This window comes from Limulus polyphemus, unplaced genomic scaffold, assembly GCF_000517525.1.
Source record: "Limulus polyphemus unplaced genomic scaffold, Limulus_polyphemus-2.1.2 Scaffold2261, whole genome shotgun sequence".
NCBI classification, from domain to species: domain Eukaryota; kingdom Metazoa; phylum Arthropoda; class Merostomata; order Xiphosura; family Limulidae; genus Limulus; species Limulus polyphemus.
Window position 1 is genome coordinate 23,038 of NW_013667871.1, and position 27,533 is coordinate 50,570.

Below are 27,533 nucleotides of genomic sequence, written 5' to 3' on the forward strand. Positions count from 1 at the left end.
TCCAATCCTCTGGTAGCTGCCCACTATTCAAGGACTGATAAAAAAATAGAAGCAAGTGGCTCACATACTCAATCTTTAACCTCCTTCAAAACCCTTGTGGATATATTATATGGCCCAGGAGCCTTATCATTTTTTAAACTTCCCAATTTTTTCTTAACCACCTCAGAATTAATGCAATCATCTTGTTTGATCTTGTTTCCATTTATCAACTGATCAAGATGTGGAATACTGCTTAAATCTTCATTAGTAAAAACTGAAGAAAAAGTAAAATTTAATAACCCAGCCCTCTCATAATCATCAGATACTAGCTTTCCTTTATCATCCCCCATTGATCCTATCCCAACATTTTGTTCCCCTTAATGTATTTAAAGAAATCCTTACAGTTAATTTTTACATTTTCAGACAACTTTTTCTCGTACATCCTTTTTGATGTCTTAATTTCTAATATCACCTACTTTCTTGATCTTTTATAATCTTCTAAGTCTCCTGTCATACCAGTCAATTTAAATTATTTTTTCTCAACCCTTTCTCTTTCAGGATGTTTTTGAATTTTGTGTTTACTATATCCATGTGTAATTAGACAATATCCTCATAGGAATTGATTCTTGTCTTAAGATGTTTTCCATCTCCTTATTTTGAACTTTTAGTGACTTCTTCACTCTATCATCCTTCCCTGTAGCTATATTTCCTTCTGTTGCTAACTAAAAGTCAGAGATGATTTATGTCATTAATGTTTCTCATACTTTTTATCTATTTTAGGAAGGCTCTGTACTTATGATAAGGCATTCCCACCCAACACTCTGGCTACAGGAGAGGGTAGCTGCTGTTTTTCTTCAGTTGAATTACCTACCCTGACTCCAGATTCTCATTAAGAACATTTTTGTATTTCATATTTTGACTGTTCATTGCTACATTGCATGAACAGAATTATTCTGAGGGATTGGCATTGGTGGTTTAGAGGGTTCTATTTGAAGGTTCATTGGCTAGCCAGGAATTTGAAGATAGCCCTAAACATTCAAAGGTTTATCATGCTGCACTCGAGCAGTGTTAGATTATTGTTTTCTCTTGTTGAAAAAATGCTTTTGACATTGTTTGAATTATAATCATAAATAATGTCATTACAGGGAAAAGTTGATCTTTTATTTGTATAACAGGTATTACATAACAAAAGTTGTTGTATTAAAAAAAAGATATGAACATATACCACCAGAACATAGAAGATCATTTCATGCATTGGAGCAGACCGTTATGGGAGTACATTTAGTGGCTGCATTTCTTTAATTAAATGTGTTAATCCTAGTGTACATAATGTAAGAGAAATGTATTTTCTAACTGAAGTGTTACTGTTACTCTGTTCTGTTTTGTTTACTCTGATTATTTTTATTATTATTATTTAATAATATTTAGCTAACACCTTTATCCAAGGCATATGTTTAATTAATCAACAATGTTAAAAAGTGATTGATAATAACACTTTCTGTTTCACTTTGTTATAGTTGAGGATCTGTATTTATTTGATGCTATTCTGTTTTTGCTGCTTATTTATTGTTACGTTTATTACGTATATTTAACTATTGAGCAAACTTATGGTAACACTATTATGATTAGAGCTGGGCAATTAGTGGTATTTGTTAAAGCAAGTTTGGTGGTAATGGGATCTGTACCCAAGACTCTTGAATTATGAGCCCCCCCCCCCAACTGCAAATTAGGAAAGTTGAAAAATTTTAAGAAAACAAAGCTTGTAGAGTTAAAATTGGGCAGAACACAGATAGTCCATTATGTAGCTTTGTGCTTAAACAAATATAATAGCATTATTTTGATAGTTGGAATAATATAAGTAATAATCAGAAACCACAACTTTGATTAGTTGATTATTTTCATGACATTTTATTTAATTGTAAGTTTGATTAATCAGTTAGTTGATGTGACACTAATCAATGTAATTACTTCTCATAGATAGTTCATTATATTGAATAATAGTCTGGATACAGGTGGGTTAAAGTGCATATGTCATGACATTTGTACAAAGTAAATTCAAAATTTAATTAATCTGCTTTATTAGCAATGTATATCAATAAATTTGGCATTAAAACATATAATTCAAATTTTTATATTATCTAAGTTTTACTTAATCTTACATGCACAGAGTTTGTCCATTGGACCGATCCCCTATTGTAGAATTAATGTTTACTATAATTCATCATTTCTTGCTGTATCTTCTTGAAATTTGCTAAGCTTTCATCAAATATTACTTGTATGTTGTACATAAAGATCAAATTTTTAATAAAGTATTTGTATTGAAAATTTATTTAAATTTACTTAAGTTAGTTGGACTTGGACTGGTCTGAGGTGCAAGTTGATTTTCATATTACATTTACATAACCCTTAGTACTTCTTGAATGAATATCAACAGTTTTTTTGTTTGATAAAACCTTTATATTTTATTTGTTATTTTTCTACTCTAACACTAAAAGGACTCAGTACATTTGACCAATCTTTTAACCATTGCAGAAACCAAAACAAATCTAAATTACCAGTATTTCTTTCTAGAATGACTGCAGGTTGTTACAGAAAATTACAATTATTTATCCTAAACAGCCTCAAGCTCTTAACAGATTTCTTCTATTTTCATATAATTTTGTTATTTTATTACTCTTTGTAAGTCTAAGTACCTCGAATAGCAATAAATCACCTAGTGGGAGTGCTGAAAATTTAGGATAAACAAAATTTCAGGTTATATCATTTGACATATAAATATTCATCATCCTCATCATTCACTTTTCAAGGTCAGTAAATTTATTTATTTTAATTTTTATCTAAGTTTTTTTTTATCTTATAAGTTTTTAATATTTGTGTTTCAGTTACTTTTGTTATTCATATGTATATCAATAAATAAAAAAATTTACATAAAAGTAAATTTAGTGCTTCAAGATTTAGATGTCTTAAGCTGGTCTTCAGGGATCCTAAAGTTTTCTCACTAAGTTGGTATACCAAAAAATGATAAACATTTTATAACACAAACAGTAATTCAAACTGTAAAACAGAATGTCCCAAAACTACTGTAATTCATCTGACTTTTTAAGTGACTTATGAAAACCTATACCTACCAGAGCACTGACTTTGGTCTTCATACAGTAAGATGTCAAATTTATTGTCCTATATTGATAATTAAGTTTAAGTTTCTAATGTAGCTGTAAAAGTTGTGGCATCTACACTTTGACCCACACCCATGCACATAGGGTTAATTTCAAAAGGAAACATTTATATGAATTCTGATTCTTTATCTCCCTGTATCACAAGTAGCTCTTGATGTGTAAACCGAACTTGTTGCTCCAAAAATGAATGATATTTTTTAATCTATTTATAGCTTAGTCAGAAAGTCAGAATAAATTAGTTGTTTGCCTGATTATAGTGCTTGATTAAGTTTTATGTTTTAAAATGCATATGTGAAATATTTTTGGACAAAACATAGTAAAAAGAAGGCTTACAAAAGCAATTACCCAAATGCAAACTGGCCTAAGGCTAAGGTAAGTGCCAAGTTTCTTCGTTGTTTTTGTTATATATATTTTAACAAAATTAAACTAAAACATAAAACTTAAAAACTATTAGGCTATACAAGCAAGCTTAAAAGAAAATAAATTTTTTATGATTACTTACCAAGGAAGGCATGGGGAATGTATATAGTGAGACATTTTGTGATGTAATCACAAAGTTCATTCACCCTAAACTCTCCACACTCCTGCTGGGTGATTTATTGGTTGTTATGGTAGGTTGGACATTGTACAAAGAGCAACAAAACAATAAAATTAAAGCAGTTGTGAAAAGTTAAGAGGCCTTAAGTTCTTCAGAAGAATGATTGTAATTGTCTTTTACAGTCTGCAGTCATTCTAGGAAAAGAAATGGTATTTTTTATTTTATTTCATGTTTTTCAACTTTTGCTACAATTTAGTGTTAGAGTAGAGCAAATAAGAGATTAAATAAAAAGTATTACTAAAAAAATTGATATTTACTGAGGAGGTTTTAGAGGTTATGCAAATATTTTTATTATTAGCATGGAAATCATCTTTCACTCTGGCTGACTGTAAATTTGCAGACAAATCTGCAGTAAAAATATTTTAGATGCATGTGTATAGTAAACATCGTAGATGTACTTTTAAGAGGAAATAGATACATTTTTAGTCAGAAGATTGCTTCAATCTTGTGTAAATTAGGTTAAAAAATTTGGAAATTTCATTGTGGTGCTCTGTGTTGTTTTTTATGTAGTTTACGTGAAATTAGATATTTTGGTAAATCTCCTGAAGTTATTTGTGTATTTTTGCTCTTGTTGTTGCAGGATTTTTCGCTAGTATGTTTCCGACACTTGGGGATTTGTAGATGTGATGGAAGCCTTGGCTTTACGGCCAACCATGGAAGACAAAAGTAGTCAAAGCTCCGATTCCATAGCCACTAGTGACGAATATGAAATTGTAAGCACCAGTGAGCCTGAGTTACAGCAAACAAATATTGTGGACTCTGAAAAGGAAACTTTACAGGATGCTAAATATACTAATGTAGCAGATGTTTCTACTTATATTTTAACAACTAACAACATTAAACAGGTAACTTTCAGTAGAATTGCTAAACTGTAAAAATGACACTTTCTCAAAAGCGTTTCTCATGTACTATAGTTTTTGATTAAAATTGGTTACAAAGCTTTAGAAGAGATATATAACAATTGTTGACAAATGACAAGTGGCTTCATGCAAAGTCATCCAATTTCATCATCATGACAAACTTCTCAAATACAAGCATTACAAGTTTCCATTGTTAACTACAAGTGTAAAATTCAAGGTTCCTTCTGCTAACATGTTCAATCCTATAAAAATGTTGTGTTCTTATTTTCAAGTTTTTTAGTAGAGACTGGCAGCTATTTCAGTATTTACATGTAATGCTTTTTGAAATGGTACACCTAGAATAGTATCATTGTTAGTATCTTAAGTTAGTTTAGAATTACTTTAATTTGATTTCATAAGCTTTCAGTATTCTTAATGTGGTAACATAAACTGGTAAGTGATCAAGTATCACCTGCATGTTTGCACACACGTCTAATAGTTGATCTTCTGTGATTAGTTAAATTTGCTTGCATGAAATGATGTCAATATGCAGATTTCACAGTAATACCAGTATTAGGAAGCCCGGTGTCATATGTAAAGTTTAAGTCATTACCGTGTTCTCCAGGTTTTAAGTAAAACAATCAGTTGTTTCAAGCTAGTTAAGTTTTCAATGAGTCACTTCCCACAACAATGACTTTATCTTGTGTTAAGATCAGATTTCAACTGAGTTATTATAAATCTCAAAAAGTTATCCAACCAACCATAATATATGTAGAAACACAGATTAATTTTGATGCCGTTTGTGTAGAAAATCTTCTGTCTCCATCACATTTACCACCAGCAAGCTAAAGCCTTTCACATGTGACTAACATGAATTATGTGCTTTGATAAAATCCCCAACAGTGTTGCATGAAACATCAGATGTAACCATTAGACTGTAAAGATAAATTTTTAAAGATTTGTGCTTCCTCTAGAAAAGCATTTCCAATATGCTATTCTTGGGAGTTGTTGTGCAAATTTAATTTAATTGGTTACAGTTGAAACATCTGAATTTAGGATTTTTTTTTCTCCATTTCTATACAATTTATTGTACCATGTAGCATTGTTAGTAGTATCTTTCTTTATGCTTGTACATTGCAAGTATATATTTGGGAGTCAGTGCAATGAATTATTATGTTGCATTGCTGTCTATACTCTTTTTGTTATGACTTTTCAGGTTTGTAGTATGTGTGTATTCAGTTTGATATTAGTTCTTTCATTGCAATGGGGACATATAGGAAACATTGTTCTAAAACATTTTTTTTAGCCTTGAAAAGTGTGATATTAACCATACGTGAAATTTGAATTCTGTACAACAATGAAGAAAGTGTTTATTTTCCAACTTTCCAGTACTGACCAATTTCACATTTCAGATAGGTAGTAAATTTTAAAACATGTCTTTTTTGTTTTTTATTGTGTATATAAAAACAAAAAGCATTAGAATATAGATTTTAACTCGAAACACATACAAAGTAATATAACAAATCAATCTTGGCCAACTGTAAGAATTACAAACTTTTTATTTAAAAAAATTGCCATAAAAGAATGATCAATAAATTAATGACATTTGAAAATTTAGAAACCCACATGCGCTGATTGGTTTATGCCAAATGTTGTGATTGTTATAAGTTCTTTGCAACAACTTAGGAAACTTCAACACTCAAAGATTTTAAATGTAATATACTTGTTAAAATGTGTAACTCAAATAAGTGGACAAAAAACAGTAATGTACGGTTGAGTTAAAAGTCGCTACATGTAATAAATCATGCATGTTATAAAGAATGCTCAACACTCGAGTTTTAATGGATGTAGACGAGTTATAATAAAGGGATTTAAGTCAGTAGTTGAAGGAAGCTCACTTTAGGACCTGATGAATTAACAACATTAACTGTGAAACACATTAACATTGTGAATTACATGATCCAGCAATATTTGTTATTTTCACCAAAAGGTTTTATTAACAAGAAATATATTTGTGTGTATATATACCTTAATTACCACAATTGTGATGATGGTTAGGCTTAGCTTTGCAACACTATACACGTCAAGCAGACCAGTTAGTAAAATTGCCTGTAAACTATCACTGCAAATATTAATTTCTTACACTAATGCATTATTATTGTCATGAAAGAAGCATGTTCTTTAGGAATCATATTTTCATTACTATATATATATATATATATATATATATATATAAGGTAAGGTTAGAATCATTTTGTTAAATGAATCACAAATCCTGATCCAAAGTGTTGTGCAAGTGCTGGAAGGATCATGAAAAATGGAAACAAAACTGGAGGAAGAATTCCATAAAATGCAGAGAACACAGCTGAGTAAGAGCAGTGGAAAATGGGAGAAGCCATTATCGTTCTTTATTCTTCAACTGTCTTCAGCTATTCTCAAAAGATATAAGTTGAAAAGTTTTGTAATGAGTTGTTCATTGTTTCTATCATCAGCTTTTTCTCATAAAATATTTTGAGTTTTATTTTTTCATTTCCATGCAATCCATATTTATACATATGCATATGGAGGGTCAAATAGTGAATATTACAACCTTTTTATAAAATTATATTTTATAAATGCAAATATTTAAACATATTCATAATCTTCACTATATGTGTCACATGAAATGTTTGCACTCTTGAAGAACCATTTCAGGTTTTCTTTCTACCTTTATATGAATTTCTGAGTCCAACTAATCAGAAACACACATTGTCAATCTAGAATATCATTTCCAAGATAATTCACTTCTTCACACAGCTTATCTATTTTCTTCCTGAATCTGCCTAAGAGATTTGCATACCACTAGCCTTGAGGTATCTTCCACCTAATTTCACATGTATTAATGTGAACTGCACTGGTGCATGATGGCATCATCATGCGACAAAAGCCCTCCACCAGTAGGAGAGTGACGCAACCTCCACAAGCATCAACTCCACTTATGTACTTGCATTCATGGTAACTTAATTCTTCTTCTCGTCATTGTATGGAACAGATTTGTTTTCATTTGTCATCTTAGTTCAATTTATTGATACTGATTTTTTATCTTCTTTAGCTTTTGTTTTAAAAGCTTTAATTTTCATTATGAGTTCATTCTCAAGTGTGACTGATTTTTACTTAGTCCTGTGTGAGTGATGTTTCTCACAGAAAGGAATATTTATATTATGACTTGTGGAGGCTTGTCAACTGTCAGGGTCATTGCAGCCATTGTTCTATTTGTTATGGATAACCAAATGCTTGCTGGACCTCCTACTCCTTTCTCATTGGGCAAGTTTCTTTCTTCTCAGTTGGAAATGATTTACTGGACTATCACTTTAACCTGATTGACTTTGGGTAGTACCATATAATTTGAGAAACAACCTTAACCTTTGATCTATTTCTGGATTTTATTCTCAGGGTTTTTCTGTTCCATATAATTTACTTGTGTTCTTTATTGTTTTTCATTTTTTACTCCACGATCCACAATTCTTGGTGTTTACCTTGTTTTTTCCATGCTTGTTATTAGGATTTGCATCCAAATGCCTTGCCCCCCCCCCCCTGCACTTATGAATCTTTTTGTTCTGTCTTGTAGATTTTCTTCATTTCCTTTTCTCAATTCTATGTCCTTGGTATCTGTTTGGTCAGCTTGGGCATTGGGCTCCTAACCTTCTATTTCACTTTTTGGTTCTTCATTTTCATGTTTTTGTCTTTTTCTCACTACCCTCTTCTAGTCCCTTTCCTAACTCCACCTATCTGAGACACTTCAGTTTTCTTCAGATGGGTTCTCTATAGACATTTGTTTCCTTCTTTTTGCCAGCCTGTTCTATTTCTGCTCTGACCCACCTCGCTTTGTTCCCCTCCTTTTGGGATTGGTTGGATTACATTCTTCTTTACTCCCTCTTCCTTGTTGTGTACATGATATTTGTTGGGATCCTTTTCTTGGCCCTGATGTCTTCAGTGGTGTTCCTTTCTTTCTGGGGACCTGGATTGATATTATATGGCTTCTGTTTCCATTATTTTCTTCTATCTTGACCTTGCACTTTACTCGTGTTCCTCATATAAATAGTTTACCCCTAACTTTCCCATTTCAGGCCTTCCTCATTTTCTTGTCCTCCCTCTACCAGAAGTCTAGTTCATCACTATTCTTGTCAGTGACTTTAAGACACATACAATTCTGTAGGTACCCATCTCTTCTCCTGCTGTTGGTCTCATTTTTTGCTTACAGTCATTTTTCATTTCTTCACTTTAGTCTCTTTCTTCTCTCCCAATTTCCTTTTTTCTTCCCTTTGACCCGAGTCTGCAGTTGGCCATGATTGCTGTGTTGTACATCTTATGAATCACTCTTGGCCTGTACTTGATATGTTTTCTATGTTCCATTCACCTCTTTCATGTCTCCCCATTTCTTGTTCTTCCTTTTCATTCAGCATTGACCCCTTTTTTGCTCACTATGTTTATTGCCCAGGGCTGGTGTTCGTTTTCTTGGATGATTGACTTCTGTTATTCCATTCTTGGATGGTTTCCTCTTCTCCCTTTGTTCTTACAGGAAGCAGCTTGGTTGGGGGGGGAGAGGGGTTTTCCTGGGAGCTAACTCCTTTCTCACATCCACTCAATTTAGCCTTCTCCTCTTTGCCTGCGAGCTATGATGTAACTTGTCTCCAGGTTTTGTGTTTCTTAGTCTCTTCCTGTTTGAGAGGTTCTTTCACTTTAGAGAACTCTGGCTAAAACCCTTTGCTTTCAAGCATTGGATGTACACTTCTGAGTCCATTCACCTTGGGTATGTTTTATTGCCTGTCATTTGCTGTGAGCTTCAAACTTGGGGATGGGCAATCTCTCTCAGCTAGTCCACATTCTACTAATGGAGTGGTTTCTACATCTCCAGGTTTTCTCTTGGTTTGGGCACACCCCTCAAGGATACCTTTGCAACCCTTCTCAATTCCTGACTTCCTTTCTTCTGATCCCCTATTTGTCATCCTTAAACTCTGGCTGTTGATGTTTTCAACCAGACCTGGGCTTTCCTCTACCTTTATGCCTTATTCCATATTTCTCTCCTTCCTCAGGTTTCCTCGACTTGATAAACGACACTCTTTGTCGGATCCTATGGTTGGTACCTCTTTGCCCAGCTCAGCTTCGATTTCCTTTTCTCTATGCTTATATTTCATCCTCCTCCTTCTATCCAATTTCTCCTCTCTCTCTCTTGCTTCACCTCATGTGTCCCATTTTTATTGTGGAATATCTTCCTTTCATCTTCAGGTGCGGGATTTGTATAATTAAACACCCATTGAGCCAGACTCTCCAATCATGTGGCCTTCTTCCTGTCACGTTCTTGTCCCCACTTGAACTGTAGGTCAAACCACTGAAGACAACCTACATCATACTTCTTTTTATCTCTTTCAACAACCACTATGCATAATTTTCTATGCAGTTTTATACCCACTTCAACTGTGTTAATCAACAAAAGTGATGAGTCTTTAATTCATCTGCTACTCCTTTACTCCTGGCCATCCTACTGTGAACCATCTTTCTGCCTTTGCAGGTCATCAGGCAGCTTTGTTCCTGGCATTTCACCCATTCTGTTACACTTTTTCATTTTTCTCCAACCTCTTCACCCAATCCCTATGCCTCACTGAGATCTTGTGTAGATTTGTATGCTCTCATGCATTCCCAGTTTGAGACGTTGGCTTCTTTTACTTGTACTATCTTTTTCTCCAGATTTATTTCTTCCTTCGCACCTGTGATTGCTGTGATACTGTCTTCCAATGCACTTATGTACTTCTCTTCCAAATCCGATTTTTTTCCTTCCTGTGACTTCAACCACTCGAGAGGTTAACTTTACTTTCTCTCCTACCTTCCTTCCTTCCTTCTGTCTCTCACCTAATTGATCATTCAGACCCAAATTGGTTCCGGTGTCCTATTTCATGTGGGTTTCCCACCACCATCTATCCCTACCCTGGAATGCATCTTCTTCCATGGACCTCTCTCTTAGTGTTATTGGATGCATCAATTGACTCCTCTGGTTGGTATGTTTGCAGGAAAATTCACATTCCTTTGCATTTGATTCATCACCTTCTCATTCTTTTGCACCTCATCTCTGCTGGCCCTAGAATGAGTTCCTTCAGGCAGGCATGTTGTCTTAACACATTAATCTATCCTTATCTACACCATCTAGCTGTTTTGTCACCTGATGGATTTGGCTTCCACTGGTCACTTTTCCTCAATCACCCCATCATCTTTGAGATGAATACATACAATTATTTTTTCAGAACTCTTTAATTTTATATGATCCTTTAAAGTGGCTGATGTTGCCTTCCAGAATATACTTACCCCAAACCTGCATCAAGTCAGTATAATGAAAAGCGCTCATACCATCCCTCTTGGCTCTGCCAGTGCCCTCTGCAAGATGGGATGTTTCTCAAGACTATTTGAGGTATCCTTGTAGTATACATATTTACTCAGTTGTCTGATCCAGACAATACTTATTCTATGAAATATCATGGAAAAAGCCAGCATGAGGGGAGTGTTCAGCCCAATTTATTTCCTTATGTGTGCTGGCTTTTAAAAATGACATCTTGCAGTCACCCATTATACTGTCTCCAGTAAAATACCTTTCTGGCTGGAGGTCCAGTGGGGATCCAAGTATGTTTCTGGGTCTCCCAAATTTAAATTCTCCTCTTCCTTCTTTGAGTAAAGTATTGTAGACTCTTTTCACTTGCCAGTTCCTAGCAGCTGGAGTGGTGCCCTCCTTTTGCAGCTAGAGTCTGTTCAGTTTAGTTGATTGAAGTGAGTGCACATTTTATGAAACCATAATACATAATTAATGACCCCTCCTCCTGCAGCCAAGGTCTGTACAGTAGAGCTAAGGTGAGCACACTCTATACCAAACCATACTGCATAACTTAAGTGCCTTCCTCCCTCACCTGGAGTCTGTTCAGTAGAGATGAGGTGAGCACACACTATACCAAACCATACTGCATAACTGAAGTGCCCTCCTCCCTCACCTAGAGTCTGTTCAGTAGAGCTGAGGTGAGCACACACTATACCAAACCATACTGCATAACTGAAGTGCCCTCCTCCCTCACCTGGAGTCTGTTCAGTAGAGCTGAGGTGAGCACACACTATACCAAACCATACTGCATAACTGAAGTGCCCTCCTCCCTCACCTGGAGTCTGTTCAGTAGAGCTGAGGTGAGCACACACTATACCAAACCATACTGCATAACTTAAGTGCCCTCCTCTCTCATCTGGAGTCTGTTCAATTGAGTTGAGGTGAGTACATAAGGTATTGTCTGAACATACCCCAACTACACTACACATATGACTTGTGGAACATTTGTGTGCAAGTGCTCAGGTGGTCATGTTCACATTCTGCCTGTCCATGTGACACATCGGAGTCATTTGTTTCTTCCTCCTTTACATTCTGGGTGAAGAGTATACCCTGGTTGAGATGAGATGCAGTCTTCCACGAGTGTGCCCTTATGAAGCCCCTGCCATTGGCTGTTACACTCAGTAGGATTTCCTTCAGGTGCTTGCTGAAAGGAGCTGATCTAGGTAATACTTTGCACTGGCTCCTCTACCAATTTAACACAAGATTCTAGCTAAACTGTTTGTGGAAGTGACTTATTGTCTTGGAAATTAACATTTTCTTTATCTGAAAATGTATTTCTGGTAGATACCTGCCTCTGGCACATTTCCTTCCCACTTGTGGTGCATATTTTTATCTTGCTTTGTTAAAGAATGAATTACTATGAGTGCAAGTGCATAGGGAAAGTTATTGCAAGTAGAAGTTGTGTCACCCTCCTATTGGTTGAAGGCTTTTGTTACATGATGACATCATCATGCACCAGTGCATCTCACAATTAATACACATGAAATTGAGTTGGACTTGCTTCAAGGCTAGTGGCATGCAAATATCTTAGGCAGACACATGAGAAAGACAGTTAGACTGTGCAAAAAGGTAACATTTTCAGATTAGGAAAATGTTAACTGTGGAACTCCAATCTTCTTGCTTTAATGAAATATAAAATCTGTGTGGTATGCCCCTTTCACTTCATTCTGTCTTTCAAAAAAAAAATCTGTAATTCTCTGGATTATTTATAACTAATATAAAATAGTTTTTTCTTTACAGTATTCTTTATACTATTCTTTCATTTTGGCACCCTTAAGTAGATATTTATCTTCAGTTTCATGTTTTTAAGTTGTGTTTTTCTGCTCTAAGTAGCTAATGTAATTTTTGTAAACTAACTTATAAGTTGGTAAGAAAGCAAATTAAATTAAAGTAATTTTGGGACATTCTATTCTGTTTTTTTAGGGTTTAAAATGCATATTTTAAAGGAACATTAAATGATTTCAGGAAGAACCAACAAAATATGTAAGAACTAGTATTAAGAATGTATGCTCTGAAGAACAAATTACTGAAATATGCTTCAACTCTAATTTAAGGCCAAAATTTCATGTTTTTGAGTGTGTTTTTTTCTTTATTGTTACATATTTCCAAAAAAAGTTAGTAAAATGTAATATTTAGAAACTAATTAGGTTAGATAACAAAAAGTAAATGCAAAGAAAATTAATTTCTTGAGATGAGCTTCAGCTAACTGCATCATGTGATTGTAACTTGATTGGTTGTTCACACTAAGTTCTTTTTCTGTGTTTATTGCCTGTCTATGCTCATGTAAGGTCTAAATAGCATTGTAAGTAATAAAATCAAAAGCAACTAGATATGAAAAGGTAGAAAGCTGAAGTTGTTAGGATAAATAAGTATTTATCTTTTATAATCTGCAGTTATTCTAGAGAAAAAAAAATGTATTAATAGTTTTATTTTATGTTTCTCAATATTTTGTTGTCATTATATATTGATTATTTCACTGCATTTAATGTTATGGTAGAGAAAATACAAAGTTTTACCAAAAAACTATTAACATTCATTTAAGAGGCTACACACGTTGTGCAAATTAAATATGGAAACTGTTAAGACAAAAAACATATCTTTATCAGTAAGCCCCCCAATAGAATATTGTTAAGTTTACAGACTTACGAAGCTAAACTCTGGAATTCAATTCTCTGTAGTGTACACACCAGATAGTCCAATGTGGCTTAGCTTTAAAACAAACAAACAAACAAAGTTATCAGTAAAATCACCTGTCACTCAAATTAACTTGGTAAAGTCTTTATAAATTTACTCATTTTTTGGATCCACATCAAAATGATTGGCTTGCTCATTTGATGGATGTAAAACAAATAATGCAGGTTTAGCATTCTGGTTGGCATTTGTTAAAGCCACTTTATACTTCTGTTGCCTGTCTTATCATTATATTTCACATGAGCTTATAGAACATTTCTGACAACATGTTAAGCATTTGTAACCTTTGTTTAAACATGTAAATTGTTTTGTTTTTTTATCTTAAGAGTAAGACTTTTTGTTTTAAAGAAAAGTTACACAGATGTGATAGGACACACTACACATATATACTGTTTAAAAACATTTTGCTTTGTTTATACCTTTCAGGGTGAAGACTCTTTGGATTATTCATGTGATAATGACAACAGACAGGTTGATAGAACACAAATGGCTGGTATGGATGTAGATCAAGAAAATGATACTATTACTTCATGTAGTGATCCAATTATAGATGATGAATCAGAACAGTCACCACTGGGACTAGAGAAGAACACGCAGGATGAAAATGCTATTCTAGCAATTGATCCTGATGGTGCTTTGCACTCTGCAGGTGTATAAACTGATCTTGAACTTACCCAGTAGAGAAATGTAAATGGAATATTTCAACAATCCATGTATTGATACTGTGGGTGTATATATCGTTGAAATTTTATTAGAATTGAGATTTTACAATTTCATTAAAACTTATCTGGATTAGACTATTTTTTAATAATCACTGGTCCATAATTCAAATGTCATAGAATAAATCATCTGCTACAAAAATGGAATTTTACAAATATAAATATTTGACTTCCTCTTGAACAATGTTACTGGTTTTCTTATGACTTTTCATATTTGTTCACCATCACTTTCATTAAATGAATGTTTTTGTCACTTTTAATTTTTTGAGTCAAATGTCAAGTAAAAATGATAATTCCGATTAGGTACTCTCCCTCCACTCACAAGATTAGCTTTTCTTATTTTGTGCTGCCTTCTACATGTGATCTTTTTCAGAAATGCATGCCACAAGCCTTTATCGGCCCTCTGTTGGAATCCACAGTCCAACACGTCTCTCATGCAAATCATCATGCATCACCTCTCCACCAATAGGAGAGAAGTACTATCACGTGATGCATGTTACTGTCTCTAAGTGCCCCAACGAACTATCATTTCTCATTTGGCAACTGTTGAGTTCCAGACGTTCTTTTTACATTGTTCAGTTGCCTTGAAATGGATTATTTTTTCATTTTTATATTTTCTTAACTTTATTTACTGCACTTCACAGTTCTGGAGTTAATATTTTTCATATAGCATTACTTCCTCATGTTTCCTGCTTATGAATTCTGAACTTACAGTCACCACTTCGAGTACTTCGCCAGTGTCTGATGCTGTATTTTCAGCCACAGGTGTGGGTGACCCATTGGGAGATATATTGGTGCTTATTCACTTGGAGATTGAGCAGTATATGAGCCAACCTCCCTCACCTATGTCTGCTCCACTTCCTCCTGAGCCTATTGAACCATATTAGACTCAGGACGATTTTGATCATTTGCCCCCCCTGGAGTTTGCTGCATCTTCCTGTTCACTACCTGATGATTCAGCTCGTCTATCACCAACCTTTTCACACTTTATCTCTCAGGTATGTGGTGTTTTGTCTATTACACCTGTTTTCTATGACTTTAGATCTTCCCTGTTACATGAAAAAACTTCCTGCCCCTATTTAGTATTCCCCCATCCCCTGATATTAGGGTTCACATGGACTGATTTGTCTCTCAACTTGGGGAGAGTGTTAGTATGCCTCGTCCCCCATAGACTTCAGATCAGTCCGACCTTGCTTATCATCGGGTAGACTTTCCCTTTCTTGATCAACAGTTGTTGCGGTTGGTTCTCCCTGTTTTGGGAGCGAACCCAGATTACCCTGTCCAATTTAATCCAGGCACAATTTTCTCCCTTTCTTCTCACTCTCATGACCCTGTTATGGTACCTTTCTACCATTCACCTTCTATCAGAGGCTCTTCACAGGAACCCTGAGGGGGTTTTCTGCTGAAATCCTCTCCATTCTTACTTCTACATTAGCTTCGTCTGTCATCTTTGACTCTAGTGCTTCAAACGTGGTTTATTTGTTGTTGGGATCTCTTGAGCTGTGATATGGTTTTACCATGGACCCTTCTCCATGTTCCTTATCTGAGGGACCTCTGCATGGTGTCATTTTTGTGGTGTTATGTGTTTGACAGGGTTCCTGAGTTTTTGGAGTCATGGGTGGCCTCGACCCATCAACAGTCTACCCTTACTAACTTTGTTGCAGTTGGGAACAAGCGGGGCACTGACCCCTGTCCCTGTGGCAGAGCGTTCCCTTCCATACCTTCAGTTTGTCCATCGGGGGGGGGGGGTTGTGTACCAGTTTTGCACCTTACATTTCATTCTAGCTTCAGCACCAAACGTGATTTGTCGTGTGGTCCACTCCTTTGCTCAACATATTCATGCCTTGGTGTTGCGCTTCCATATTTATATGGATGACTGGCTTCTTCTTGTTCATTCTGAACAGGAATCATCTTGTCACACTTGTCAGCTCCTGGCTGAAGCTGCTCTGGTGGGATTGTCCTACCCAATACCTTATTCATTTGGGTGTTGTTTTTAACACCCATCTCAGTCGGGCCCAACCTTCTCCTCTGTGGCTCCATTCCTTGGAATTGGTCATTTGGAAAGCCCTCTCTACTCCCTCACTCACAGCTTACGAGGTTCTATCACTTTTGGGGATGTGGTCCTCCATAGCCCCTTCCATACCCCCTGGGTAGAGCCCATGTGAGGTTTCTTCAATGGGTCCTTCACGATCAATGGAACCTTGCCCGGGATCCAATGGATACTTCTATATCCCTGCCCTCATTCCTTGTAGATGATCTACATTGGTGGTAGAACTGGGCTCACACATCAGTTGGGGTCCCATTTCCTCCACCATGGCCAGATTTACATCTGTTCATGAATGCATCCCTTCAGGGCTTGGGTGCCTGGGTGGATCACTGGGAGATTTTGGATCATTGGTCTGTGGAGGAATATTCTCTTCACATTAATGTTCTTGAACTCCTAGGTTGTTCGTCAGGCATTGGATTATTTTCTTTCTTTTTCCAACCACCGGCCTGTTATGATCCATTCGGACAGTTCTAACATGGTGGCTTATATCAAGCACTAAGGTGGCACCAGATCCAGATCCCTATGTTTTCCTACTGTGGATCTTCTTTATTGAGCCCACACACATCACATTCATTTGATGGCATGTCATGTACTGGGTGCTTTCAATTTTCGGCTAGGATGTGACATGAAGTAATCTTGTGAAACACCCCATCTCAAGGGTAAGTGTACATAGACATGGAAAATGTGTAAGAATCAACATGGCTTACAGTGGGAATGGTTATAGCCATCTATGACAGAATACCTGGTCAGGCACCACTCACCACAGAGTGGGATCCAAAATGAAGCTGAAGCAAGGGCCCCCAAAAGAAACAAAAGCATTAATGAGGACTTATCGAGTGTAAATTCTTTGTGATAATTGCATCATAATATGCCTGTTCTGGACTGACTCATCCATGGATGGCATGGGTAAAGCAGAAGGGGATTTCTGCCCATCCCTGCTATGCCTAGATTGAATAAATGGGTGTGGTCTGCTTTTCAAAATAGGGTTTTGTGATTACCCATTGCACTGTCTTGGGTGTTGCAGTCTCTTCGGACTCGTCACCCCCCCTTCTTCCAGTGGAGTACAGGAGTCCTTATCACTTACCATTTCCAAGCCGCAGGGGTGGTTCACCATGGAGGCAACCTGATGGATGGGTTCCACAAAGATAGCTATAACCATTCAATTCAGAGTAAAGCGGTGGTGTTCTGCTTGTGTAGAGGGAGTTACAAGATCCTCTGGTTAAGTAACTATTTCCCGGAGTTGAGACGCCCAAATGCAGTTCACCCCTCTGATTGGGTGTCCTCCTCCTACCCTTGTGTGGATGTCGGTACCCAGTGAGTAAGGTTTTGGAGATTGAGTGAACCAATCACATAAGTTCTCACACAGGTTTCGGGTTGTCCATCTTCCCCTCTCAACCTGTCTTCTGTATTGTGGATTGCAGAAGGTCTATGTGGCCTGTTTCTGCTTCTGTCCTGGATTTTTCCTCGTTAGGTGATAAAGTTGTTACCAACCTGGGGTTATTTCAGGCTGTTTTTATGGTTGCAGAGATTGAATGAATGTGATGGACTTCCCTCAGACTTCAGATGACACATTCCCGGATCCCTGGTATTAAGCTACCCTGCGAGTTCCTGGAGTAGAATGTTAGATTCACTCTTGACTCTTGGACCTGAGGTGGATACAATATGATCCTTATCCTACAGTCGCTAGGATGTCGGTATCCAGTGAGTGAGGTTTTGGATGCAGTTGACTTACCGAGTATGGTCTATCGTGCCCTAGCCACTCTACACCATGGGACACATCCTCACTTACCCATTTTCATCATTGGATTGAGTGATTCTGATTTCTGTTTAAGATCACATTGCTAAACTATCTCTTCCTACGAGAATGTGTTCCTATTAATGTTCCGCCATGTATGGTCCTACTGATCATGTCGAAGAGATACCTAGCTCAGATGTGGTGTGGTACCCATCATCACATCATCTGATCTGTTCCTATTGGTGGAGAGATGACGCATGATGATTTACATGAGAGACATGTTGGAACTGTGCATTCCAAGAGAGGGAGGATGAAGGCTTGTATATGTCTGAAAAGTTTGCATATAGAGGGCAGCATGAAATGAGAAAAGCTAATCTTGTGAGGGGAGGGAAGTACCTATTGGAAATACATTTTCATTTAGGGAAATTATAACTTTTAACTCTATTTAAAAACAATTTTTAAATTAACAATATTACAAAATTTATATTTTGTTATATTTTAATATTTATTTAGTGCAATTCATGAAGAAAATGAAAATGTTAAACTTTTTATTTCTGAGCAGATCTGAGGAGTCTTCTCTGTAAACAACACTCCAGTAGAGTTTTCTTTTTAGAATGTTTCTGCCCATCTCAATGAATATCTTTAAATTTACTAAAGAACTATAACCCTTTGAATATGTTATCCATTTCTTTATTTTAAAGCATTCTATTTGTCTTTATCTGCTTAGATTTTGTACATGCCTTGGGTGCCAACCTTTTATGTTGTTATATCAAGTGGTTTTGTAATGAAACACAGCTGTAAAGAAAGTTTAAATATGAGTTGATAGAACAAGAATTAGACTTTTCTCATCATAGTAAGTTAAATAAAGTGGTTCGAGCAGTCAAAACTCCCATGCATTTGACCAAAGTCATTCAGTGGAAAGTTTTAAAGATTTAGAAACAAGCTGTTGGGCTAGGAATTTTTTAAAACTTTCTTTAGATGAACTTTTTTAACACATATAAACTTTCACAAAAGGGGTTCATCCACATTCTAACTAGAAAGAATGGTATCAAACTTCCTCAAATAAAATCAAAAATATAAGCTAACAGTTAATGGTCTAAGTGGTAACATCATAAGATCAGTGTTTCTGCTGGTGGTGGCCATTTGCACATTTTGCAAATAAAGCATAATGTACTTACTATAACTAAAATAAAATTTCTATGGCTTCAAAAAGATAAAAATTGCTGTTTTTTTTACCAATACAGAAAGAGTGTTTTTTAAATCTCTTAATGAAATTTAAAATTACCAAATTAGTCTACATTTCTAAAAATATGGAAATTTTTAAGCACTTAAATACTCCTATGTTATGAGTGCCATTACATGATAAAGTATTTATGGAATACACAGTTTTAACACATCGTTTTGTGATCTGCCTGTTATGAATTTCTGTATCTAAACAGATATGTATTTTCATAACACTTCCCTCCATCATTAAGCATACACACTTGTGCAACATGGTTTCATTTTAGAGGTTTGTTTCTACTAGTTGAAAGAAAAAGCTTGTTTTTCATTCACACAGAGATTTTTTTATTATCTTTTTAATTTTTTCTTCATACAAAGTAATCGTCTAAAGAGCTTATGTCTGTAAATCTTGCTTCATTGGAATTAGGTTTTTATTTTATAAATTTTAGAAGTCACATAGCTAAATGGATCAAAAAATAAACACGTAGAAATGAAATGTGAGCAAGAGTAATGTTGAAGCATATTTACTCAATTATTTCATTCAATTTAGGTAGTTATTTAGCCCAAAGTACAGATATTCAAACATCAGTAATTTATATAATTTGTTTAAAAAGATATTTTGATACCAGTTCTTGGTCATTGTCTCACCAGAGGTAGCTGCTAATGTTCTAAGCAGTTACAAATAGTTATGCAGTGGAGGATATGGTAGTTGTGGGTAAGTATAACCTCAAGTATAGTTACTTGTTTAATCTGCTATATGTTAAGGTTTCTTTTACTTGTGGAATTTGTTTGTTATCGTCACTTGTTTTGTAGTAAACCTTGAACTTGGAAATGTATTATATGAATTTTACTTTTCCCAGTAGGTTTCCTGGGAATTTAATATCAAAATTTTAAAGACATCTTTCAATATAGAAGGGTATTTCTTGAGTAGGATAGCTTTTCCAGCATCATAACTAACTAGTTAGGTATGGAATGATGTGTTGTTTTTTTCTTTTGAGTTTTAATATATGGTGGTTTCTCACTTCTGATAAGTTTTATTTATATATAGAAGAAAAACTTAGAACTACATAAATGTACTGTTTTTTAGAACCTTTATCTCGGTCAACTTCTGAACAGTTTTGTGATGAGGAACAGACTTTATTCAAGAAAATAGTGTACCTTGGATGTGCTGCTATCAATGCACCTCGAAGTGAAGTTGAAATCCAGAGAAATATGGCCATCTTAAATGAGCAATCATCTGATCAAGCAATTGAAATCAGTCTTTCAGTACCCTTTCATTCAGAAGGAACAGTTATGTAAGTTTGCTTTTATATTTTACTTTTGTTACTAAACATGGGAACCATTTCTTTCATGGGTACTCAAAATATTTTATTGATAAATTCAGTGATACATGATTTAAAAAAAATGTAGTAGAGAATTAATTGAATTCTAGTATAAATATGTATTGACATAAAGTTGCCTTTCCTGACACATTTCTTAATAAATTCCATGTTAACTGTGCTTCTGAAACTGCAGTACCAGCAGTTAAAAAACAACCCAAGTATTAGATAATCTATGGACAAATGGTGGATTAGTTATAAGTTGTAATGAAGACAAGATTAATATAATATAGATTGCTGGCAAATTACAAAATAGCTCGTGCATTCAGAATATTGTAAAATGGGTTCATTAGCAGTTTTTAGAGATAACAAAAGTTACGCATTGATAAGTTATGAAATAGTAATTTGTATTTTATGTAATGCCAGGAATTATCAAGGAAATTTAACATGCCTTTGCTCCACTGGTCATCTTTATATATAAGATTTCAAATGGAGTTAAGTTTTTAGTATTAATTTGTTTTAGGCTTAATTATTAAGCTTAACCCTAACATTTAGCCTTATAAGATATATTTTATATGATATCTACATAGCAATAGTTATTATGAATTTTTGTAGCTTTGAACTACTATTTGTAATATAAGAATGAGCATGTTAATACATATATACAATGACACTATACCCTTTCATGCATAAGCATTCATATTTGTCCACATTTTTCCCCCAGTATTTAAGATAATTAATAACTGGTTTTGTATTCTCAGTATTACTGTGTAAACTTTACATGCCAGTATATCTATAGTGTGTGTGAACTCCTTTTTGTCCACTGTCAGCTCAAATAAGGAATATGGCTTTTGCTCCAGCACTTTAACCCCCCCCCCCCCCCTTTGGAAGTAATGACTTTTATAGGTACATGCATACCTTAAACTTCTGTTTTCAGAGGGTAATGAGTTGGAATTGATACGCTATGATGATTGTTCCTGCTATGCTTAACAAATAATTTCCACTTAAAAAGCACTTGACAGCTATTATAGATGAAAACAATTTACCATTACATAACAACACCCACACGAACCTGCAACCCTGAGATTGTGAGTCAAGCACCCTAACCACCTGGCTATGCCAACTTGTGATGTGAAAGATTATTATTTCCCATCAGAAATGTGTAGACACTATGCAACTAAAAAGATTTTATATATACTAATATCCTACTATTTGTGGGTAAAAGAGTTGGCAGTGGGTGGTAATGACTAGCTGCCTTCCCTCTAGTCTTTCACTGCTAAATTAGGGATGGCTAGCACAAATAGCCCTCGTGTAGCTTTGAGTGAAATTCAAAGCATCACAAGTTGCTAAGTTCTGTAAATTCAGTTTTACTCCAAACAGCCAATTTTGTGTAAAGAAAGGATGAGTTCTTGATTTTGTTTTTAACTCTGCATAAATTTAATTGTATACAAGACTACTTTGAATGAACCAATTTCAGATGAAGTTTCACTGAAATTAATATTGTAAAATTGTGTACAACATCACAGACTGGAAACTATGCAGATCTAATATTTAATTATTGCCCCAATTCTAATCATTGTTAGAATTTACGGTGTTATAAACTGTACAGTTTGTTGTTCAGATATTCAGACTAACATACAACATCACAGACTGGAAATTATGCAGATCTAATATTTAATTATTGCCACAAAACTAACCATTGTTAGAATTAACGGTTTTATAAACTGTACAGTTTGTTGTTCAGATATTCAGACTAACATCCAACATCACAGACTGGAAATTATGAAGATCTAATATTTAATTATTGCCACAAAACTAACCATCGTTAGAATTAGTGGAGTTACAAACTGTACAGTTTGTTGTTCAGATATTCAGACTAAGATTTGCTTGTTGTATTAAAACAGAAAATAACAACATAAAATTAAAAACTTTGAAACTAAACGCTGATAATTGATAATCACAAAATGGTGCTACAAAACAATCCACTCATTTTGAATCATGTGACATCATTAATTGTTGGTATTTATTGTTTATTTTTAGACACATTGAGATGGAACTGTCATAGCTCCATTATCACCTATTATAAATAGAATTATAAATTTATTTAGAAGAATGATGGTGATTTGTTAACTTTATAATAGGTTACCATATAAAATGTAGGTTCAGTATGTTCTCCTTATATTGTTCCTAGATTTTAGCACTATTTCATATTTAGAAGAGTTTTATTCAGATACAAGAAATTGCTTGCCCTACATGTAATAGCACTGAAGTCAGTTATTCATTTTTTATTTTTGACTTGTAAGCTTGAATGTAATCAGTTGGATATCTCGTTTAATCTTTTGTTTCTGTGATTAGACAGAAACTTTCTTGACACACTTCAGTAGAGAATGTAAAAGCAATCTGAGATCATGCATCTTCAAAACTACCAGAAAGTTCATGTGAAAGCTATTGATTATGTATCGTTGGTGTGCAAGTATAATGTGAAATAATATAAGTGAATGTAATAAATGTTTCACTAAACAGTAACTTTTCCACTGACATTCAAATCTAAAAATGTAAAGAAATTTAGAATTTTGTCTTATGAGCATGTTGTACATTACTTAAAATTTTTGAATTTTGTGCTATATAAGCATATTTTAAAAGTATTTAACTCAATTTAAATATTTTGACAGTTTATATGAGCCTGACAGCAATACTGAAATGTCTAGCTTTGCCATACATCGGATACTGTTCTGTGCACGTGGCCGTCAAGACAGTAGCGAAGCATACTGTTTTGCTTTCACATGTAGTCATGGAAATACAGCTGAAACTGCCATTTTTCAGTGCCATATTTTTAAATGTGACAGCCCTGAAACAGTGAGTTGAGAAAATTATTTTTGATTTCTGTGATCTTACCTCTTTCACCAGTTATACTTTTTACCAGATTTATGATTGTCTTTTTTCACAATGCATTTTAGTGTTCTTAGTAATGTAATGTGTAAGTTGACCATGTACTTTGCTTAAACTATGAAGTTATTAGTTTTGTATACACTAATTTATCGTTCTTCTCTTTGCAAAAAATCCTTTTTGTAATATATACTTAATAAACCTAGATTAAGTTACAAACTTTTTGCCAGTCCTTCAGATCCCAATTGACAATAGCATCAATACCTTATTTCACGATGTTCATTATTAGTTCATATTACACAAAAATGTTTAGGTTTTTGATATAAACATTCAAACAAATATGAAATTACAGTTTCTTGATTTTTAATGAGTACTTAGAAAGAGAGACTAAATTCAACCAGTTTTAGAAATTCTAATCAGACAGTTTAATATCAATATTTTAATACCCATTTCACTCACAAAGTGAATATGTAAAATTTCTAATTTAGTTTAGAAGTTGAGAATCAGTGATACTTCTAAACTGGTAAATTTCTTCCGCTAGTTCATGCAAGATTTGTATTTTAAGTAATATTGTTTTTATAGAAGTGAAAACATACAGTTTGTTAATGTAATAATGTTGAGAAAGGTTAGGTCATTATTTTTAACTGATGAAAACATCAAACATGATATTTTGTACCTCTATCTTTCAAATGCATGTATAGTTCTGTATTTGAGTCAGATAAATAGTATTTTTTGAAATTTTACTCAAATATTGAACTATCAGTTGTGAAATACTTAAGTTAAATGCTGGATAAAAAAAAATCTAATTGTCAAACTTTGCTTCGTTTACACAGTTTATAACAGCTTCATTCTTCAGCTCTTAACATTGTTATATTTCATTAAAGAATACTTTTGATTTAGGAAAACAGTTTGAACTGTTGACCAAGCAGAGTCCTACTATTCAGTAAACACCTATTCTTGCATAATGACACATAGAAGTGTTTAAAAAAGTGTTATCACTTGCATAGAATAATTATTTAGAAATTATTACATTTCACCTTTATTTTAAATGTGCTGGCTAAACATTATAACTTTTTCCTGTTTCTTGAAAAAAGCAAAATGTTGGCCTTGAAGAATGGGAGAAATAGTCATTGTAGGTATATGTATTGCACTAAAACTAGTACAAAAACAAATTTTATGTGAGTTTTAATTTTTTCATATAGAAAACATTTGACTTTTTTAATTTACAGTATTTATTATTATTTTGTTAATGATGTACTTAACTTTTTCTGACCTGTTTACAGGTTGTTAAGATATTACAATGCTTTGCATCTGCCTTCCGCCGGGTTCCCAAACTATCTTCAATTCGCAGTGACTCCATTTGTTCTGATAGAAGTTTAACTGTGGGAACTTCTGTAAAGAACAATGAACAAGTTTATGCATTTGAAGCATCATTGGATATTAAAGAAGAAGATTTTAGGGTAAGGTAGAAAATTTCTAAGGAAGTGTGGTTCCTCTGTTTCATGGGGCTGTATGCTTTTAATCCTTTCATGACTGGTGTGCACTTTTTGGTATCTTATGCACACCTGCATCATAAAACAGATATCAAAATGTATTTAATAATATAACTAATTCTATTTTAACAATTTTTTTACTCAAAAATATTTTAAAATTATATAACATTTAGTATATTTCACAAGGAAAAATTGGAAAAAAGTTCTAACTTTAATTTACGTTCAGCTCCACAGAGTATCATCTGTAAACACCAAATTTATCAACTTTTTTTTTAGAATTTTCTTGCTTTTCTCAAAGTATAGGTTTATACTTGCTATGATACTATCATCCCTTGATGATTTAATAGTCATTTCTTGTTTTTAAAATTTTTCTGTTGGTAGTTTCATTGATACATCACATCATTGCCACCGTTTTATTATTTCACAGTGTATGATCTGAAAAGTTATCAATGGAGTTCAACCTTGAATCAATGGCTTAAAAAAAAGACTAAAGAAAAAATAATCTATCTGTGCCACCATAAAGTAAATAAAGTGGTTATGCATTAAATCATGGTTTGTTGAAATATTAGCTAAATGGAACTCCTGTAGGGATGGATGTGAAAGAAATTACAGATTTGAGAACGTTTCATAGCTTCTTTTCACGTTGGTTTTGTACCTGATAATGTTTATGTATGTTTGAAAGTGTTAGGAATTTCTTCTGTAACAAGACATTTGGTAAGCTTAGTTAGGATTAGTGAGGAAAAGTAGTGAAAACTATTTGAGTGACTTTTTTATTGAATATTATTTTTAAATTTATCATATTCAAGTAACATGTAAATGGAAGAATTTGATTTATATTGAAAAAACTAAATTGTGTTTAGTAGCTACAAATTTATCTCAACCAAGAATATTGGTTGATAAAGGTAAAGGTAACACTAATTTTGAAAGGTTGGGTTGTAAGTAACAAATACATTTGTCAGTATTTGCATATTTTTTATGACTTATAGCCAGAAGTTATGTCTGCTTCAGTTGGCAAACTAAAGTATCGAAAGAAATACATTGATGAATAACAAATAAGGGAAAATGGAACTTTCTGATCAATAATAAAAAAACAAACTGTAATTCTAAGATGAAAGGAATTATTTGTTTTTTCAAAACAGTGTCGCATAATAAAATTTGGAGATATCACAACCTAAAAAATGTTATAAATACTAAATCAGAAACTAAGTTAATATTTAGAAAGTTTAAGAAGTTTCATGTAATTTGGTTAAGTATCTCCAGTGTGAGAAGGAAAAATCAGGGGATATCAGTGATACTCCTTCAGTTAAAATGATCAACTGATACATATCACTGGCCATTTATCTCAGTTAGGAGGAATAACTACAGTTTTTTTATCATCACCATACTATCCAATTATGTTGGATAGAGGTAATCATATGATGATTCATTCAGGGTAGAGCACTTGTAGCCCTTTAGCATGTAATGGTATCACAGCCATGTTACTAACATATCTTGTGCAGCTAATTGCTATTGGTTCTTCAAGAAAACCCACTAACATGTGTGATTAATCATGATTGTCAATATATATATTCCTGTTAGCTATTTGCCACTCTTATATAGCATATTGGGGTGAAGGAGATTAATAATGCATATGTGTATATAGTTTGGGATGAGTGTACGTTAGGTATACAAGTTGAAGTCAGTAACATGTTTTATCATAAAAAAAATGGAAATAAAAGAACAAGACCACTAAAGACATAACAGTATTTCTTTTTAGGGTAATTTTACAGCATGCCCAAAAGATAAAGACTACTTTAAGTTGAGGTGCAACATTGAGAAGATGATCAACATGTCTGTTCAGCAGGTATCAAACAACAGGGAATTAAATATTGAAAGGTAAGTCAAGAACAATTATCTGTATACAGATTTTAAAAGTGAGTGAAATATTTAACTGATAATTCATCTTTATTAAGTTTACCTCTCCTTTGGGTTTCTTGATATTGTTGTTGTCTTTTCCTGTAATTTTATTCTTTGTCTTAAATATCAGATAAATGAGAACTGTGGTATAATGCTCTTTTGTAAAAATTTCATGGTTGTTGGCCTTCTTTGCTTGAGATCTCTTTCTTTGGACATAATGATCCATAATTATCTGTCATATCATCCACTTTTGTCCATATGTCTTCATCAAGAACATCAGAAATTGTACACACATACTTTGAATTTATTTTTAGTGAACCTGAATGGCCATCTACAAAATCCTGTTATAAAAGAAACATATATAGAGGATTTGTATACTATTTTGAAATAATTTTAGACTCTCACCATATAAGTAAGTTTTTTCATCTCATCTGGTTATGCTCCATTTGTTAACTGTGGATTTTTACGAAAGCCTTGCAGTGTAGTTTCCAATTTAAAAAAAAAAGGCATCATCATATGTTGTCATAGTGAAAGCAA

General features: G+C 34.0%; 1 protein-coding gene across 4 annotated transcripts in view; it reads left to right on the forward strand.

Moving 5' to 3' along the window:
• The window catches only part of LOC106466449 (rab GTPase-activating protein 1-like), a 93,419-nt gene that overhangs the window by 15,121 nt on the left and 50,765 nt on the right, over positions 1 to 27,533 (forward strand). For 3 of the 4 annotated variants that reach the window (XM_022394448.1, XM_013926732.2, XM_013926731.2), the window contains exons 2-7: positions 4,334 to 4,598; positions 14,107 to 14,329; positions 20,490 to 20,697; positions 23,394 to 23,577; positions 24,891 to 25,067; positions 26,857 to 26,975. In XM_022394448.1, coding sequence (XP_022250156.1) covers positions 4,380 to 4,598; positions 14,107 to 14,329; positions 20,490 to 20,697; positions 23,394 to 23,577; positions 24,891 to 25,067; positions 26,857 to 26,975 — 1,130 coding nt within the window. In that variant the 5' untranslated portion in view covers positions 4,334 to 4,379. Of the gene's footprint in view, positions 1 to 4,333; positions 4,599 to 14,106; positions 14,368 to 20,489; positions 20,698 to 23,393; positions 23,578 to 24,890; positions 25,068 to 26,856; positions 26,976 to 27,533 lie in introns of those variants that run through there. The other variant, XM_022394449.1, reaches the window with a different exon arrangement.